Source organism: Apostichopus japonicus, chromosome 9 (assembly GCF_037975245.1).
Source record: "Apostichopus japonicus isolate 1M-3 chromosome 9, ASM3797524v1, whole genome shotgun sequence".
NCBI classification, from domain to species: domain Eukaryota; kingdom Metazoa; phylum Echinodermata; class Holothuroidea; order Aspidochirotida; family Stichopodidae; genus Apostichopus; species Apostichopus japonicus.
In genome coordinates this window covers 433916-453553 of record NC_092569.1, presented here as the reverse complement: position 1 = coordinate 453553, position 19638 = coordinate 433916, and the positions used below count along the sequence as shown (strand labels likewise).

The 19638-nt window shown below is 38.6% G+C and overlaps 1 protein-coding gene across 15 annotated transcripts in view; it reads right to left on the bottom strand.

Moving 5' to 3' along the window:
* LOC139973076 (uncharacterized) overlaps positions 1–19638 on the bottom strand; it is a 293321-nt gene that overhangs the window by 141587 nt on the left and 132096 nt on the right. For all 15 annotated transcript variants that reach the window (XM_071979459.1, XM_071979458.1, XM_071979453.1 and 12 more), the window contains 29 exons: positions 19218–19435; positions 18402–18719; positions 17656–17822; positions 17323–17482; positions 16909–17113; positions 16297–16529; positions 15606–15839; positions 14966–15112; positions 14108–14533; positions 13621–13938; positions 13169–13283; positions 12463–12680; positions 11857–12174; positions 11405–11571; positions 10632–10791; positions 10073–10286; positions 9488–9720; positions 8683–8916; positions 8033–8179; positions 7350–7775; positions 6741–7061; positions 6351–6465; positions 5536–5753; positions 4819–5136; positions 3950–4116; positions 3596–3755; positions 3233–3419; positions 2149–2381; positions 1566–1799 (listed from right to left, as the gene is read on the bottom strand). In XM_071979459.1, coding sequence (XP_071835560.1) covers positions 1566–1799; positions 2149–2381; positions 3233–3419; positions 3596–3755; positions 3950–4116; positions 4819–5136; positions 5536–5753; positions 6351–6465; positions 6741–7061; positions 7350–7775; positions 8033–8179; positions 8683–8916; positions 9488–9720; positions 10073–10286; positions 10632–10791; positions 11405–11571; positions 11857–12174; positions 12463–12680; positions 13169–13283; positions 13621–13938; positions 14108–14533; positions 14966–15112; positions 15606–15839; positions 16297–16529; positions 16909–17113; positions 17323–17482; positions 17656–17822; positions 18402–18719; positions 19218–19435 — 6611 coding nt within the window. The remainder of the gene's footprint in view (positions 1–1565; positions 1800–2148; positions 2382–3232; positions 3420–3595; positions 3756–3949; positions 4117–4818; positions 5137–5535; positions 5754–6350; positions 6466–6740; positions 7062–7349; positions 7776–8032; positions 8180–8682; positions 8917–9487; positions 9721–10072; positions 10287–10631; positions 10792–11404; positions 11572–11856; positions 12175–12462; positions 12681–13168; positions 13284–13620; positions 13939–14107; positions 14534–14965; positions 15113–15605; positions 15840–16296; positions 16530–16908; positions 17114–17322; positions 17483–17655; positions 17823–18401; positions 18720–19217; positions 19436–19638) is intronic.

Genomic DNA, 19638 nt, shown 5'->3' with positions numbered 1-19638 from the left:
TATGATATAACAGTTGAAGAGTGTGGTTATAAAATTATCAAATTTCACCAGCTTCCAGTTAGATTAATTTCCCAAAATATGTTAGAATCTTCTTTAGTGCAAAAAGTAATTTGCATGGTTTTGTTAGGTTATCATTATGATAATGTGAGCAATATAACATTAAATTATGTGTGTTCAAACAGCAAAACATTGACCCTCACATAGTTTAAAAAATGATGGAATGAATGTGATTGGTTGGTTGATGATTTAAATATTATGAATATTCAGTTATGATAGTGATGTAAGCTCAGATAGAAACCCTTACATCATTATCATAGCAAGTAATGGATTATTAGAAAGGAAACTGAACTTTTATAATGAAAAGTAAAAGCTATGGAGTGACAGGGGGGAAAATGTGAAACCATGGTAACAAGATTGCCAAGTCAGATGAACAAACGAAAATGAAAATGAGAATAAAAGGAATGAAGATGTACAAAGACAACAATATTCCAAAAACGTGAAATGTAAAACACGGAATGGTCATAACTGATCTGACTTGGTGCTGCTTTCTTGGAGACATTTGACATCTAAAATGATTTTTAAAGCTGAAATTACTAGTGAGTCTAAGGACACACCCTAATTGACACTTCCCTTTGCAGGATTGAACCTTTCTTTAAGGTAATTTCAGACTTTTGCATTAAATATGTAGTTCACTAATGTTACCCCCTTCAACATCCCCTCTCCCCCCCCCCCCATCGACAAAGGTATTAAACATTACATCAATAGTTCTTGCATAAGAATAATGCTAAACAACCTGATCAAGAAGCATCAAGTTGGGAGGATGCAAGTTTTATTGTCAAAAGTACAAATAACTTTTTTTCAGTGGTTAAGAAAGCCAATATATTTTTAACAATTCAGTTACCACAATTTTTTTCTTTTTTGAGAGCAGCATTTATCATTAACCTCCTCTTATTTGTAACCATGAAGTATTTATTCTAACTTAAACCCCACAGATATTAATCCCACCAGATATTAATCCCACCAGATATTAATCCCACCAGGCAATGTTGTCAAAAGTCTGATCTTGTTTATTCTGGGACCATCAACTGATTTTTCTCGGGTGTCATTGTAATGAGACTAATCTAACATGATAACATACAGAGCATATGTTACATCACATAAAATACTACATACTAGTGCAGAATAACCAGACAAGTGCAAACACAGTCATTGCATGCTAAAGAAAAGATAAACAGTTTTGAAAATGCCTGCTGTGGCAGTCAAAACAGCAAACTGCACCAGTCGTAACAGCAGATTGAAGTAGGCAGAAATGACCGACATTTATTGATTGTCGTTTTGCAGTATTCTGAGACTTGTTTAACACATAGAATTTTCTTCAACATGCAATGCTACATGTATATAGGACAGTACTAAAGTGGTGCAGACGAACCACACAATACATCTAAGACTATATACAAGTAGCACTTCATGGCCAATCATTAACGGTTGTAATGTATAACCATGAAGAGACATGAATATTAATTGTGATGAATATGTATGAAGATGATGAGGTTAATTTCCCCAACCCTCTCTTCTTCTTCTTGTTTCAGCCTCTCCAGAGTCTTTGAGGAATCGGTCACCCAGTCTAGAGATTTAGTTTTGGCCGTCTCGTAGCTGGTGCGGAGTTGGTCGATGCTCTTCTGGAGCGGTTGTTGCTGGTCTGGTGAGAGACGATCTCTGTATTCTCTCTGGAAATGTTCTGCCTTGGACAGAGCATCGCTAATGGCTGCCTGCTTGGACTCAATAGAGCCATGTATAGTCTATTGGTTTGTAGAAGAAAACAGAAAGTCAGAGATTTGTATTTTATGTAACCTCAGAAATATTAAAAGCTTCTCTTCAATTTGAGAGAGAAGGAGCTTATAACTATGTGCTTGTGTTTTACTTACGACTTCAGAAGGAAAACCAATGAAGACTATACAATTATTGATTCAATTACTTACCTACCTTATATCAAAATTAAATTTTTCTTTCTTTCTTTTGATGGATTGATATGTCTTTTAAGCTAAAGTAAGCTTGATACCTTCAAGAATCACAAGCCATTGCTTATGCAATATTTTGCACCCTCAAAGAAGAAAAAGTAAATATTGTGATCTTTTCATCCCATCTTACCTGGAAGTTCCCAACTTCCCTTTCCAACGGTTCAATCTTAAGACTCTGAGGTCTGCTTTGTTCGAGTTTGGCATCAGTTGCAATCACCCAATTCAGTTCTGTCTGGATACTAGCAGATTCTTCCAAGCACCTTCCGGCCACCTGCAGATCCTCTAGAGAGTCGAGAAGGGTCTTCCGCAGCTGATCGTATCTGTTGTTCACATCAGAGAGCTCACGATGGGTCTGGTTGTTGACTGTAGGTAAAATATGAAATGTGAATCACATGACACATCACATGACACATCACATGACACATCACATGATCAGGAATAGAGACAAATACTATAACCAAAGTACACAGCTGTGTAAAGCTATGTACACTGGTTAGTTGGGTCTGGGTATTGACTGTAGGTAATACTGTATATGAATCACATGATACATTACATGACATATCACATGATCAGGAATGAGACAAATACTATAAACAGAGTACACAGCTGTGTAGAGCTATGTACACTGGTTAGTTGTTTGGTTCAAAACAGTGGTTGTGTTACTTACCTCTGATGGTTCTTTCAACAAGTATTCATGAAGCCAGAGTTTATTTCTTTCAACAAGACAATAGTATTCAGGAAGCCAAACTTGAATTAACGCTAACTTGCTCAACAGGATCCCACATTAGCAGACATTGATAAAAATTACCAAGCTGGATGGCATAGTCTCCCCCCTCCTACTTCTCCCACCCACCCACCCCCACCCCATGCACCATTAGTTACACCATAGTTTTCTACAACACCAGGGTTCTTAGGTTAGAACTGTCAATCTACAATTGGAAATTGGAAAGGTTTTTATAAACAAGTTCATTTACGAGGTATAATCAACATATTACTTCTCAGAAAGACGTATAACCTAAATGTTCTCAGATGTTAAAACCGTAACAACAGGTTTTCAACATGTGAATTTTCTGGTCAAAAAACCTCTTTTGAAGACACTTGTTACATTAGACTGAAACCAAGCCAAATCAACCTATTCTTAATATACAGATTCTTTATAATTATCAAACATTTAACTAATTTTACATAAATGCAACAGTTGTTTGTCTCCCTACCATCTACTGAATAGTCATTGTCGATGCTCTGAGCAGGCACAACCTCCTTGGTAAGTTGTGTTGATTTGAACAATGCTGGATGAGCCAATGGGTGTACAAGAATGCTCTTCAGATGGTCCACAGCCTCTCCTGATTGGTTAACCTCTATGATATTTGGTTCATGGTGGTCAACATCTTCAAGAAGAGGCTAAATAGAACAAACAAAACAAGAAAATGATTGTTCTCTTCAAATTTTTTCACTCAAGCAAGTCTCTAAGATTGGTAAACTAATGTTAGCTTGAATAGCTAATGATTGATCAGAAAATGTAAGACACCAACTTATTTAAGATAACCTATAATATTTTTTGAGGAAACGTATCTCACCTTCAGTTCCTTGATGCTGGCTTGAATTGCGGCTGCGTCTCTCACTTTGGGTTGGGCATGGTCTACCTTCCTCTCGATGGTAGTCAACCAATTGGTCACATCTTTGTGTTGACCACTGTATTGTCTACTGCCATTCTGGTGGTCAACGACTTGCCTTTCTCTGTAAATACAATATAACAGTGAAGAGATATATGTTACTTGTGCTGGAAGAGAAATGTGTCTTCATTAGAACACAAAGTGAGTATTAAAATCCAATCTACATTAACAAATTTAACAAGTATCTTTTCTTATCACTGTTTTGGGTTTTATCAGAGCATTCGTACAGGATGTGGGAGTGTCCAGGTTTAGACGTACCTTTCTGCCAGGCCATCTTCTAGAAGGTTCCAGTTGGTGTCAAGGTTGGATACGATCCTCTCGATGTAAAGGACATCGTTGGCCCTTGGGTCATGCTTCAGTTGATCCCCGACTTGTTTCACTTGAGCTAGCTTTGGTCGGTTACTTTCCATCTGCTTTCGCAACTCCTGCAGGTAACAAACACAGAATATAAAAGCAGTTAGTGAAAAGCTTTTCTTGTAGCTTAAACTATGCATCATGAACTTTATTCTCACTTTGTATAACATCTACACTTAGTTGTTCACCCCACTATCCTAACTGAGATGTCAATGTGATTAAAGCATTTTGGAAACTACTAATGGGAAGTATAGTGAATATAGTGTTATAAAATACACCAAATTATGTGTCCCACAAATTTAAGTTATTGTTTACTGTTTTGTTTGCAAACCTATTAAAATCATTACCTGACATTGTTACTGGTAAGATAATTGTGTATTGAAGTAAATTATCATATGTTTTAGTCACTGTGGTGTCAGAAGATAATCTCAAATCCAATATTGTCTGAAAGCAGTGGTTCCCAACTTTCTTCCAACTGCTACCGAAAATGACCTCCATTCCTGAATTATTTACAATGGTTATTAAGCAAGGTTGGAAAACTGTTCACACAGGTCTTTAACCAAAGAATCTACCCTCCGTTTCTACATTTTTTTTTTTCAGCAGCAGTGCCATTACCCAAATATTCAGCCAAATATATCACCCCCTCCTCCCCACCCCATAATATTATCACCAGGTACCACTGCTTTAAAAGATTTACCATAATCTATTAGGGCAATCAGTTCATTGGTTGATTCAGGACAATTTACATCATTTATAAACAATCTGATACTGACCTTAATCTTCCCCTCTAACTGGTTCTCTGGCATCTGTCCAAATGCCTTGCTGTGAACTGTCTGAATGGTGGGCACCAACCAGCTGTCAAGTTCCTCTGCTCTCTTCTCAAATTCACCCAGTTTTGTGGTCAGACTGTTGATGTCATCTGCATATTTCTTGGTGGTGGAGTCGACATCCTGGTATCTTGAATTGAGTTCATTTAAGGATGTCTTCAGCTCCTCTACCTCCAGTGGTTCACCTGATTCAATCAATTTGCTGACAGCCTTACGTATGGACTCTACGGCCGGTCTGTGACCCTCAATATCCTTGTGCAGAACCTATCGAGAAACGAGCACATGGTTAATGGAAATTCTTTTACAAGGGTATAATTGCATCTCAAGAAAACTTTTCACACCATTTGAAAGCCTGTCCTGAGAATAGGTTTATCCTTTCAACCTTCCAATAGGGGTTTACTTCCCTCACCCAGCCCCACCCCCAACAACAAAGTAAAATACATATTCAATATAGAACTTGAATCACATTGAAACATTTAGATGTTTCATCCAAACACCATCCGAACCCCATTTATGGAAATAATAAAGTTGATCAATCAATTAACCAATCACATATGCTACATGGTAATGCTAATTATAGTCAATACGCTGGTGACTTTGTCTTCCTCAGCCTCCCCAGAATACAATTGTGTATTGTTCTCTTTATTTTGGAGGTAAACTTACCTGTTGTTGTTCTATAACGTCCCTCAAGGGTTCCCGTTGTACTCGTACCAGGGTGCCCTTGTCTAGTTTGTGGGTCTCCCTTTCAGCCTGGTCAAGCCAGCGTAGCAGCATGTCCAAGTTGGCACGGATATCTTGAGAGTCTGCCAGGGCATTTCGCAGTACCTGCAAGCGTTCTTCCAGCTGAGCCTGCAGGGCCTGGTACCTCCTGACAACATCGTCTATGGAAAGAAAATTTGAGAACGTTTCAAGACAAAGGAGAATTTCTAAACAGAAATAGTACTAAATAGTAAAATGATGGGCTTAAGGATAACTTGAGCAGAAATTATGAGTGACGACCATCAATGGTTCAAAACTATCAATTTACTGTAGCTGTCGAAGGTTTAGACATCTCTTCTTTCTGCTGTGCATTAATACTCTACAGATAAATCTCTCATGAAAAGACATAACAGCCCCAGACCAAAATGATCCCATCTTGCAATGAATACTATGACCATGTAATCAATTTGATTCCATGCCTGTGTGCTGTTAACTACTTTTCAATATGACATTGACAACACTAAACAGAGAAGCAATGCCACACAGACTTGTTCCTTCCTCTACCAATCCTTTTTAACAACCTGTTGTTTTCAGAACCGTCCCAATTACACTACCCCCTTCTCCTATTTTCCCATTCACAATGCCAACACAGCTCATCGTGACCAAATTTGGAACGTATTTCACTCTATCCTAGATACAAACTCCAAGAGGCTCTGTCCTAAGGTATCGTTATCCAACATTTACAGAGTATCTCTATATTTAGACTAATTTATACTCACCAACTTTTGGTTGTATTTCCCTCTCTACCTGAGGATGAATCTGAAAGAGATCACTGCTGCTGTCTCTCATCTTCTCCACATCACTCATGTGTTGGATGACATCACTCTGTAAGCTCTGCAGACAGCAAACAGCAAATTAATGTAAAAACAACAACAACAGAAATATCAAAATACTGTTCCACAAGCATTAATTAATAAAGTTATCATGTGGTAATTAAACTTTTGCCAGGGTGAACACTTTGTCATGGTTAATAACCTGCACAAAGTATGGAATATTTTAATAGCATCAATAAGCAGCAGTCCTGACTTATATTCTCTGTATCCTTCACCCCTCCCCTTCACCCCTCCCCTACCCCCCCTCCATCCTCTCCACCTTTTGGTCATAAATACCTTGACTCTCTGTATTTGGTTGTTGATGGCTGTTGGTTCTGATGCTACGGGCTCTTTCATGATCACCGTCAGGTTCTTCTCAGCCGTAGGTAACCACCGCAACATGACATTGACAGCATCCTCTAGTTTCTGGTGTCTGTCGACCAGGTCTCTGAGTAGTAATGTTAGACTCTGGGAGGAGGTCTTTACACTGCTATATTGCATGTTAACGTCCAGTAACTGCTGCCTGATCATGGCTGGCTCTGGGCCGTCCTGGTAGGACTGAGAAAACTGGCGAGGGAGTGTCGTCTCCCGGAAGTTGTCCAGATCATCTTTGTACACCTATCAAACAATAACATGACGTTGTTACCTATAGAATACTTCTACTGGAATATAAAGTGGCCAAAAACAACTAAAAGATATCACAAAGTTAAATAAATGTCGTCATAGTGCGACGAATAAAAGTAATGTCGTCATAATGCGATAAGTTAAGTATTTACTAAAAGTAATATTACTCCTGCTGTTCAAGTAAAGTGAGATATAACATCTATGCTGAATGACTGTTGAAATCAAAGATTAAGTGAAAACCATACACTTTAAAGATTTGTAAGGGAGAGAAGTGGTATGTACCTTAGCCATGTCAAGGAATCCCTGTCCGTTCATGTTGAGGTACCGTGACTCTGCACCTTGTGAGAGGACACCGTCGTTGAATGAACTATGTTCCGACTGTTGCTCTTGCAACATCGTCAAGTCTCGTCCAATGTTCTGTTTCATGCTCTTAATCTGATCTTCTGATGTCACTATCCATCTGTGGAGGTTGTCCAAATCAGTGAAGAACTTCTCCAGGCTATCTGATGCAATGGTCAGACGGTTCTCTCTCGTCTGTGATTGGACGAAGACATTGTCAAACCGATGCTTGAGCTCGTCGCTGAGGTCCTTGAGCTGATTGGCCGAATTACCTGGAAGACGATCCTTATAGTCCTCAATGAGTTGCTGGGCTACTTGTACGGCTTGTATGATTGGTTCTTGATGTGCTACCACATCAGTGTGAAGGATCTGAAATAACAGATTAAGAAGAAGATTGAATACATCTAGTTGATTCAATATACATGTCCAGCAATAACTACTTTAGTAAGCAGATGACTACTCAGTTAAAATGGCTAATCATATGATGTACGTGTTATCATACCAGGCTATATTACTCAAGGCTATAATAATGACACATCACTTACTTGTTCATCATTTTATAATACTTTACTCACTAAAATTACTCTAACCCCTACACACTGCCTTCACACTTAATGTATTGTTACCTTGTGGTCCTTGGCTTGCCCATCCAGCACCCTCTTGTCATCGCTGAGTTGCTGCTCCGAGCCAAGTTTCTTCTCTGCTTGTGCAACCCACTCAAGGAGATCTTGTAACATCTTTAGAGATTTCATCAGTCTCTGCTCCAGTGTGAGCTAAAAGAATAAAAAAGAACCATGAAGATAAATACAACATTCAGATAATAATTTGGAAATAATCTTTCTTCCAAAAAAAATATATAAAAAAAAAAACAGGGAGAAAGAAGCAAATACAAGAATGAACAAAAGAAATTGGTTTTTGACTACGAGAGTGTACTCCAATAGATGAAGAACACATCATTGAAGGCCTCATGTAAAATGCATCATTTGAATATTTTCATATTTTAAAGACTAACAGACTTTCACTTTTAATAATGGGACAAGTTTTTGCTCAGAGTATTTCAGTGGAATGGTTTACATGGTCTGCTGCATCATATTAAAGTATATTAAAGATATTAATAATGCTTAACACAAGTAATGAAATTATCCAACAGAGGTACAGATTTCTATAGCTCATTTGTTTTTACCAAGGGTCCTGCTAAAGGTCCTACATCTTTATTGTTCCCCTTCTTTCTGCTGAACTAAAGCTTTTATAAATTTCCATCAATAACTGAACTCACTTTCTCATCTCGGTCTCTCTTCATCCTCTCTAGTTCTGCTTTGGCCTCATCCAGCAATCCCATGGAGCTGACTTCCAACTTCTCATAGCCGTCTCTCAGCTCGGTCACATTCTTGCCAAGGCTGTCCTGTTTCTCATAGCTCAGCTTGTCCTGGTTGTCTTGCAGGAACTGTTCCCCTCTTAGACTGCAATCATCCACAGGAGATTTATTGGAAGAAATCTCTTTCTTAAACTCCTAAAACAGAGAAATGACACAATGCCCACATTTAGCTGGAAAATTCAATATCATACAGACAGTGAAAAGATTTTTACAATGGTCAAGACTTTTGAATATTTACAATTACTATTGGTGCGACTGTCTCCTTGAAAGCTTTCATTGTTTAGTAGAAAAGAATTCAATGTTCTACATATTACTTGAAACTTAATACATTAATGGAGTTACCGCACATTATCTTGAACAGTCAATCGCAAAGGCAGTTTCCATGGTAACACACCCCACTTGATCTTAATTGAATGTTGAAGTTGAGTGTACTGGTATGTGTGTGCTCATGTCACAGATAAACCTTTGTCATGTTAATTATAAAATGAGTCACACTCTATTGCTTGCATTTAGGTTATTATTATTATTATTACTGCTTCAAAATCAAAGTTCTTCATAATCAATTTAAAGGTTTGTCTTTCTTTTGTCTCATTTCCTATAAACCCAATCCCTGCTCGCCCTCCCTTCCCCTCAAAAAAAAAAGATTCTTCCAGAGTTGAATTAAATGATGTGTAATTTAAGGGTTATCATGTTTAGAATTACATACCTCCAGCTGGGCAATTTCCAACTCCAAGGATTCTATGTCCCTAGCAACAGGTTTCCTCTGCTGTAGAGTGGCTGCCATGTTGGTTACCCAGTCCAATCGACTCACTACTCTGTCATCTTTGTCAATGTACTGCTTGTTCAAGTTGAGGTCGTCGATGTAGTTTGTAACTTGTTGCAGTAGGTTATCATATCTGCTGTTGGTCTCTGTCAGCTGTTTCTGGGTCTCAGTGTCATCTAGAGTCAAGAACAAACAAAACAAATAAATGACATGAATTACGTTTCAAAAATCAAATGTTCCTTCTGTGACATAACAACAAAATTATCCATCACAGACTTTGACATTTCACTCATTAAAGGTCATTCAGCTAAAGGGATTTTTCTTTTGGCATGTGAAAGTGAGGGTTAGGAACAGATATCCACAGATCTCTGGCTAATTAATCAGTAACTTACCCTGATTTTGCAAGTCAAATTCTACCCTCCTCCCATCAGCACTGTAATGCACTTACGCTAGGACTGGATACTAGATCAGGACAACTGGTACAACCAAATAACACACATGGCAATTATAGTATCCATGGTAACTTACCATCCATACCGTACATACTGCTCCTATCTAGCAGTGACATGGAATGCCTTGTTTTCCTTGGTGAGGTTTGTCCACTGCCTGCCTGAAGTGATCTTAAGTGAGGTCCTAGCGACAGGGGCTGCTCTACCTCATGTATGACCTCGTCGTAGCTTTGGCCTACCTTATTGACATCATCAATTTCTGGTTTGTACCCCACAATCTCCTTCTCCAGTGGCTGTGTGGAAGAAGAGACCAATCGTAGCAGGTTTATTTTATTATCACACACATTTCATTAAGTGATGAAGTGTATTTTAACTAAAGCAATGACTGCATTGATTCCTACTATCAAACTATAATTTTATCTATTTAACGTAGGCTATCGAAGGTCAATTATCAAAGTCAATAGTCACAAGCAGACACACAAATTCATAGTCATTTAGGGTTACCGTGGTGAGGGGAGGACAGATGGATGGAAGGGTGGGTGAGTAGAGTAAATTTGTCAATGTTACCCACAAGATGAAAGACAAGTTGAGAATTATTTGTTACACAATTGTCAATTGTTTAAAAGTGTTTGACTTACCAATACTTGTTGAAGCTGAGCTTCTACAGCCTTGATATTTTTGGCAGTGTGAGGAAGCTGGCTTACAGATCTCTCCGTGGTTGTTAGCCAGATGTTGACTGATTTCTGCTTGTCGTTGTACTTTCTGGCAGCATCTTTCTCAAACTCTAAATGGTCTTCCCTGAATAAAAATGAAGTGGAATTTGACAAACTTGTAAAAGAAATTCTTAAAGGGAAAGATAGTTCTGAGGGTAAACTTAAACTATTGAGTTCATTAGGTACCAATGGAAACATGAGTACCAAAGGAAATGCTGGAAACGAAGAAAATATGAGCATACCAATGGCATAATAACAGAAAGTATTCTGAGTATTCTCAGAAGAATGACATGATCTTTTGTTTCAAATGTATTCACAATACTGTTGTATCAAGTTCTGTGACTGTATCATATTGGTTTGATAGCATTAGAATTTTTATCCAGGAACCACCCATTGTTTTGTTACATGGTGTAGAAACCACACTGAGGTAGCATACCAAGCATTTGGCCTCCACAACATCCATGAAGGTGATGAATGCTGCTACAGTTCAATGAAGACTATATGTAAAGTGGAATAACAGTGTAAAGTCTCAAATGTACCTATACTGTTAGTTTGTGGTATTAATGGTACCAGAAATGATTCACACCTTGGAAAATTACAAGCCTACAACCTAACACATTCACAGCTAACGCCGGTCAGCCTAGCTTATTTTTAATACAGATATTTCACTGTGTTAACTATCGTTTTAATATATTTACCTCTGCTGCAGAGCATCTTCGAAGTCGTTGTAGTTCTCATCCAGGTTTGCCATTACCGTGGCAACGAAAGATGAGTCGTTCACTTTACTGCTGTTGATGAGCTCTTCCCCTAGCTGGTGGATTCTCTTGAACTGTGCCACGTGGGTGTCTCGTCGATGTTGCATGTCCTATCAAAATGAAAAATATGTCAAATATAATATTGGTTGTTGTCCTTGCAAAAAAGAAATAAACCTTGGCTTCACTTCCAATGATGAAGATTCTCACAATCTCTCCCAGGAATCGATAAAAAGTATTTAAAAAATTCATGTAAACGATACTTAAAGATGTAAAATTTGTTTCACTTTTTTCACCTCAATTTCAGAAACAACACAGGTCTTTGATTTGACAATTGAAAAGTATTTTATAGTTATGACAAATAAAAATTATGTTAAATGATTAATTTGTTTTCGAACCTTGAGCGTGTTGGCAATGTTACTCAGGTCGTTGGTCATGAAATCTTTGGATCCTAGCTTTTCAAGATCTGGTAGCAGCCAGTCTTCAAATTCATCGACGGCTCTCTCGAACTCATTCAGCTTGCTACTGAGTGTCTGAAGGTCCTGACCGTGCTTGGACGCAGAGGAGGAGAGAGTGGAATATCGTCTGTTGACCGTCTCTAGTTTGGACTTCACAGCCTCGCTCTCCTTGGCTGGGGTGCTCTGAATCAGTTGCAGAGCAGTCTGCCTCACTGCTTCTATGGTTGGCTGGTTGTTCATGATGTCATCTTCCAGCATCTGAGGATTCATTGATTGATCGATTAATTGGCTTTTGGTGACACTTTTAAAACAATTCAATCACTTTTTAATACTTTGAAAAGGATAGTTTCTTTACATTGAGTCGCATCAGCATCAACACCTGTCCACGTCATTAAAAATACAGTGAAACATGCATAATCACAATATGTAAAACAGACACCACACTGTATCAGATGGTTGCATTACACTTTAAAAGAAGTGTCTGATTTAACAAGTACTGAATATTTATGTATTATATATTAAGCATACAGGATATATGTATGGTACCTTGTTCTGTTCAGACTGTTCCATAACAGGCTCTCGTTTTGTTGGTATGACTGTTCCCTTCTCTAGTCGATACTGTTCCTTCTCCGCCGTGTCCAGCCATTTCAAGAGCATGTCCAGGTTTTCATGGACTCCTTGAGATTTAGCCAAAGCCTCCTTCAGTGCTTCCAGTAGGTCATTGACTCCAGCTTCCAGAGCTTTGTATCTACTCACGACAGTATCTGCAAAGGAAAATAACGAAACATCAAAAAAATGTCAAAGAGAGATCAATTTTACAAAAGAGGAATATGAGAATGAGTGAAACTAAGGTTTAGATACCACTTGCAATTTTTAAGCCAAGAATGTCTACCTAAAGAAGTCAAGTCCCAGAAAATGACTTCTAAATGTCACATCTTCTTGAGGCAAGGACTGACTGTGGTAACTTTACTACAATGCCTAATGAAATATGGTCACCTGTTACCATTATTATACCCTTCACTGCATTTAAACAAGAATTTACCACCTGTGAAGAATGTAGTATTCAGAACTTGGCAAATGTAAGCTATTGGTTCTAGCTTTTCTAAACAGGAAGAAATTGTTGCATTTTGTCAAATTAACTTTCTATGAGTTACAGATCTGTGTCATAATTACTGCTGAGGTGAAAGAATTAAAGAAAAATGAATTGCTTTAAATTAAAGAGCTGGGATCCTGAATATGATGTTCTAATCACCTGTAGTTTGTTGGGTGGGTGCTCTCACTGATGGCTGTGTTTGGATCAGCTCCACTGCTGCAGACTTCACATCTTCAACATTACTAGCGTGAGAAACCACATCTTGGTGGAAGCTCTGTGAAAGCACAAACATGTAAACAAGTTACAACTTTACAAGTAGTAAACTATAAAGAATAATAAAATAATGAAAAAATTAATAATAGAAACATTTGGCAAGACTTGAAGAAAGCAGTGGAGGAATTATATCAAAGGCAGATACCTTTCCTACTCATTAATATTATTCAGTATTTTTTATTTCATTATTTTTCATCTAGCTTCTTCTCCAGTACCAATAAATGCCTCCTAACCCCCCCCCCCCCTCCCTTGCTTCTCTCCCACCTCCTCCTTAACCCAAACTAAATAACTCTCTTAATTGCATTTGAATAGCTCTTTCATATCTGTGACCTTCTAACCTTGACTTTCTCAATTTGTCTGATGATGGTATCCGTGTTGGAGCTGATTGGTTCCTCTCTCAATTCGTGTAGATGGTCTTCGGCCTGTCCGAGCCAGGTTGCCGTGGACGAGGCGCAGTCTTGGAATCTCTGGTGCCGGTCTATCAACTCTGCAAGAAGGGTGTGGTAGGACACCGACCTTGTCTTCAACTTGTCAAAGTCACTTGCCATGTCTGCCAGCTTCCCTGGTAGGATGTTTTCCTCTTTGGTATCCACGAAACCTCGGGAAGTCTGTCTGGGCAAGGAGTTACGGAAAGTGGCAAGTTCTTCTCTGTGCTCCTGAGGATCAAATATAGAAATAAAAATTGATTTGTAACGAGTCTTCTAAATTTATTTTGCTCATCATTATGAAATTTATCAAATTGAAAGTTGATATTGGAATATCTGAAGAGAGCATCGAAAATTTCATTGTGATGTAACCATGAAAATTCATGAATGTCAATCATACCTTTGAGGTGTCTGTGAAGGTGGTGATTGCCTTCCTGATGAATCGAAGGTCTCCTTTCTGGTCCTTGACGTCATCCTCGAATTGGACGTGTTTCTCCCTCTGTGAGAGCAGAGTGTGTAAGTCTTGTCCGACATTCTTCTCAGAATTTGAGAGTTGGCCATCCGCCGATCTCATCCAGTCAGTGAATTCCAGAATATCTTGCTCCATCTTGTGCAGTTCCTCAATGCCAGAGGCTAACCTCTTTAGACGGCTGAAGGAGGTGGCGTGGACCTTCTCATAGCGGGTCTGAAGTTCTGCTTGACCGTCAGTAAACTTGCGTTGGTCTCCCTGACTGAGCCTGTGCTGGAATTGTTCGATCAGTTGTTGGATATCTTCAAGACATCTAGAGATTGGCTGCTGATGAGCTTGTATGTCATCATGAAGAGGCTAAGGGGAAACACGACAAAAATTTAATGTCACAACACACAGAAGGAAAAGTGTATCTTGTGCTTCGAGCAGCAACAACATTGACATCATCTGACAGATGACTTCTTCTTTGAGAAGACAATTATAAAGCATATAGAGTTACTTCTATCAAGATCTTAAATGCTCACCCACCCCCTGCCCACGCCCCACCCCCCTTCACTTGTGTTAGAATAGTCTTCTCCCCTCGACATACTGTCATTACTATATCAGTGAACTAATCTGTGGCAGGGGCTCTGTTGTTATAGTGTTGTGTTCTTCTCACTAAACTGTGACTGAGAGTCCATAAGACATTTACTTCCAACATTACCTTAGAACATTTCCCCCATCCCCTTCCCCTCCCCCTCCCACTTCATTGGTGATACAGCTCCACCCTTGGTTGTTTCAATGTCTTACCTTGTGACTGCTGTACTGCTGTTGTACTGTGGTGCTTTTCTCACTCATCGGTGACTGAGAAGCGAGAGATTGTTCCACTTTAGCCAACCAGTCCAGTAATTCTTGTAGCTGACTTAGACGCAGATGTAGCTGCTGCTCATAGCTCAACTGAACAAAGAGATAAAAAATGAGAGTTTAACACCCTGATAATAGCTCAACTGAACACAGACATAAGGGTAAATAATGACAGTTTAACACCCGGATTATTACAGCAAAACATAGACAGCAGTCTTGATAGTTTCGTAAAAGTTTTCAATAGATCAAAGCTTCACTCAATGAAGGGCCAATTTTTAATGGTCGTCAAAGTCTTCCAAATTTCTGTTTGGACAACTGAAATCAGCAGTGTAGGTCGTCCGACTGATGACTGGTTGTTTATATCGAAGTTAGGTTGAAAAAATTTCTACAGGGGATTTTACAGTTGCTGCAGTAGCGTTTCTTTTCAACACTGTGCCTAAAGCCATCCTTGTGATGTATATATGCATCATTCAAGTTTGGCCTTTCTCTGTAATAATGCCTTGCTGACTTCAGGACTTCCTGGGGGCATATTTCTCCTGTATTTTTTCCAAGTTTTTAATATCTGACTTTCATGAATCAAACTCACCCTGGCATCTTCATCCTCCTTGAGTTGATTCAGATGATCGACTGCCTCTGTCAGCCACTGATCGGACAGGTTGTAGATACGATCATAGTCCTTCTTCAGTGTGGTAGATCTCCCACTGAGGGAGTCCTTCTGTTTCTCCGGAAGACGTTCTCGATTGGTGCGGTTAAACTGCTCCGATCCAGTCACTACACTTGTGATGTCTGGCTGGCGGCTTCTAACCTCTTCGTGAATGCTCTGTAAGTCAAAACCCAACATACATCAATTCTTAAGGATTGTTCAAAAAATTCCATTTCCCTTTAGATTCTACCCTAATCATGCAAATGACATCATTTCTTTGTACTTAAAAAAACTAGCATATTCATTTTCTTGAGTTCTTTTCAACCTAAAGAAATTGCTGTCCATATTTCAGAGTGTGACATATGTAAAGTAATACCATGCAGTTCATTTCCAATATTCACTACTTAAAAATGAAAAAACAACCCTTAACCAATCCCTCCCCCCCCCCCCCCATCCTCCTGCCCATTCAAATCCATCAACTTTTACCAAAATAACTAGAGCAATAAAACTGCTATGGAATATTTTTTTCATCAAAACCAAGCTGCTATATATCAGTTGGTAAGTAGCTTTACTTGCTTGAAAACAACCATCTAGCTTCTCTTCAAGATTGAAACAACATTTTTAAGCTACTTACTCTGAAATTGTCAATTTCTTTGACTAGAGTAGGAATGTCATCGCTCTTTGGTTTTAGCTGCTGAAGTCTTGCTTCAGAGCTTGTGGTCCAGTCTTGAGAGGACACTGCAGCGTCCATGTTCTCCATCCATTGTTCGGTCAGGCTCAGATCGGCCAGATCACTATTGACCCGTTTCTTCAGATTCTCGTAGCGACTGCTGACGTCCGCCACCTCTCTCTGGATTGGTGTTTCACCTTTAAAACAAAGAAATATTTTATTAAATCAAAATGACTACTTAATTCCTTCCATTTATGTGTTCAAAGTCTGCTGCGTCATTTATGAGCAACTCATAAACAAAAACCTGACTAGAACATGAGCAACCAAAGAAGTCTTGGCTTTACAGATCCAAATGACCAGAATATCTCAGGATTACAAGTGCAGTGCTCAACTGAAGTTCATGGGATTCCCTGTGTAGGATATTAACTATTGGCAAGTTACTGGCAAGTTATTTCCAGCTATCTTGCATTTTTTAAACATTACACTACTTAGGTAGGAGTAAATTACTACAATATATCACATTTTGCAACTTATTCCACTTAAGCTAGTTTAATAAGACATATTTTGATGACTTACCAAAGAATTCCAATGATTCTTGGAATTGTGGACTGCCCGGTCTCTTGAGCTGTTGAGTAGGATGTTCTTTGAGGTCAGTGGATGGCTGGTGGGTCACTATCTGGATGGAATGACCGATGCTAAACCTCAGCTGATCCACCGTCTTGCCACTTCTCTCGTTCTCACTGATCTGTGGTTGGTGATCATCAATATCTTTCTGCAGTGGCTACGAGGATGATAAAAAACAAGTTGGAAATTAGAAATATTAAAAATATGACAGGAAAACAAAACAATGAAAACCAAAACAACTGCCTTCTCTTATTTACCAAATCATAACAGAATTAATGTTCTTACAAGATCAGTCCACTCTACAGAAGAAAAAGGAATTCCAAACGGAAGAACAATACCAAGGAATGGAAGGATGATATTTCTTACCCGGAGCTCCTTGTAAAGTACTTGTATAGCGTTTTGATTCAGAGGTTCCTTGGACATCTGGTCTAGTCGTTGTTCAGTGTTTTCTAACCAGTAAACCACATCCTTCCTGATGGCGCCATACTTCTTCAGAGAGGACAGCATCTCTTCCAGTTGTCTAGACCTGTTTACAATATTTAATAAGAATGATGATATTAAAAAGGATTCATAAAAATGATCATTATCATAATAAATAACATTTAATGTGCTAATATGTAGTCAGCAATAATACATGACAACACAAGAGTATTTGATTTTATTACTGATATACAAACAGTTGTTGAAGGGTTTATTCACCTCTTGGCATGTGCTTCTTCAACTGCCTTCCAGTTAGCGTTGACATTGTTGAGGACTGCACTGACGTGTGAAGTATCCTTGGCCCTGGGATCCTTTAAGAGCTCCTCACCGAGCTGTTGAACCTGGTTCAGGTTAACTCCATGAGCATCCACCTGCTTCTTGTAATCCTGTAGAAGAACGGAGTAAGGGTTTACAAACTTATGATTATGATACAGAAATACTGGTAAAGATTATAACTAAACTCTGGATAGTAAATAAAGAACACAAAAGCAATATTTGATTTGGCTGTTTATCCTTATATCATACCTAGCTAATTAATTAATGTCAAATTCATCTGCAAATAAAGTAACAGCAATGTTCTGGGATAATTTCCAAACTGCTGCAATGAATAAGGTGTAATACTTTTCAAATATAGGTTGCCAAATTTTCATGTGAATGGTTTGTGTTAAAGTAACTACCCTTTCTGTAACACCAAAGCTAAGCTATTGTTGCCAAAATGGACATTTCAAGTCTTATCACATTTGTGCAAATTAACAAGACATAAAATCACCAGTTTTGGTATTAATTTATACGGGGTCAGATTTACAAAATGGTTTGTTTATTTTACTTGGTTTCTGGTTGACACAATGGTTTCCCTGCTTTTATAATTGTTGTAAATAGCCTTGTGTTACACACATGCAATAATTCCATATTCATGTTTCTACTGCTGCATATTCATATTTCTCTAACCAGTGATTGGGCCTCACCTGCAGTACTCTTTCCAGTTCAGCAGGTTCCATTTGGCCCAATTGCTTCGACTCCAGCCGTTCTACAGCAGGTAGAAGCCAATCTTCCAATTTTTCCACCATATCTTCAAAGTTGCCAAGCTTCTGAGCAAGATGGTCCAAGTATTCTCCATGATTTGTTGTTACCGTGGAGATATTACCATATCTGTCAATGATAGAGTCCAGTTTCTTCTGCACCTGTTGTGCTTTTGTAGGTTCGCTGGTCTCAATCAGTTCATTGGCAGATTGAGTAACTGAAGTAATGGTCGGCTTGTGTTGAACAATATCAGACATGATGGCCTAGTAAAGGAATGAATGAAACAACGGTTAAGCCAAATCAAATATTAAACTAATCATCTCATCAATTCAACTTGATGTAAAAATGTTCAACTCTGGACCTCAGACTGGTGTACCCTTATTGTAGACATAGATGATGCAGCACATCACATACTGACCAACAAGCTATGACAGCAAATTCAGCCAACCTGACCAATAAATTAAGCAGTTCCAAGGAAAACAAACTCTGAATACTTTTACAATGAGAAACTGAAACACAGATGACACATCAGAAATATGACCATTTAAAGCACACCTTTCCAAAGTTTAATATGTTTAACAATCATCATTTGTGCATGCTTTGAGTTTAACTTTCGCAGTTAACTGAAAACATTTAATCCAAGGGTTAAAAGTCAGGAAAGTGGGGAGCTGTTGCATTAATACTTGGATTAAAATTATCAGATTTCCAATCATTATTTCTTCCTTGTTTACTCTGTAAAATTACAATAAGGCTGTAACTACCTTTTGCTCTTGCATGTTCTCTACCAACGGTTCCCGCTGTATGGCGATCAATGTTCCCTTCACCATCTTGTGAACGTTACGTTCTGCTTCATCCAACCAACGCAACAGCATATCCAAGTTCTCTTGGACACTTGCTGTTTGAGCTAGAGCTTGCTGCAAGGCACTCAGTCGATGAGTTATCTGTCCTTGTAGGTTGTCATATCGGTGCACAGTGGTATCTGAAGCAAACAAGTACTCACAGGTAACTAACTATTCCAGAATATTGCCACACCAGAAACAGAAAATATATTAATGCCACTCTTACAAAGATTAAAAATTAGCTTGAATGGGGGAGAGTTTTCAAAGAACATCTGAGCTATATAGTTGTTGTTACATACTGGCATGAACATGAATTTGTGCTCTCACATACGTTCCTTCCAAA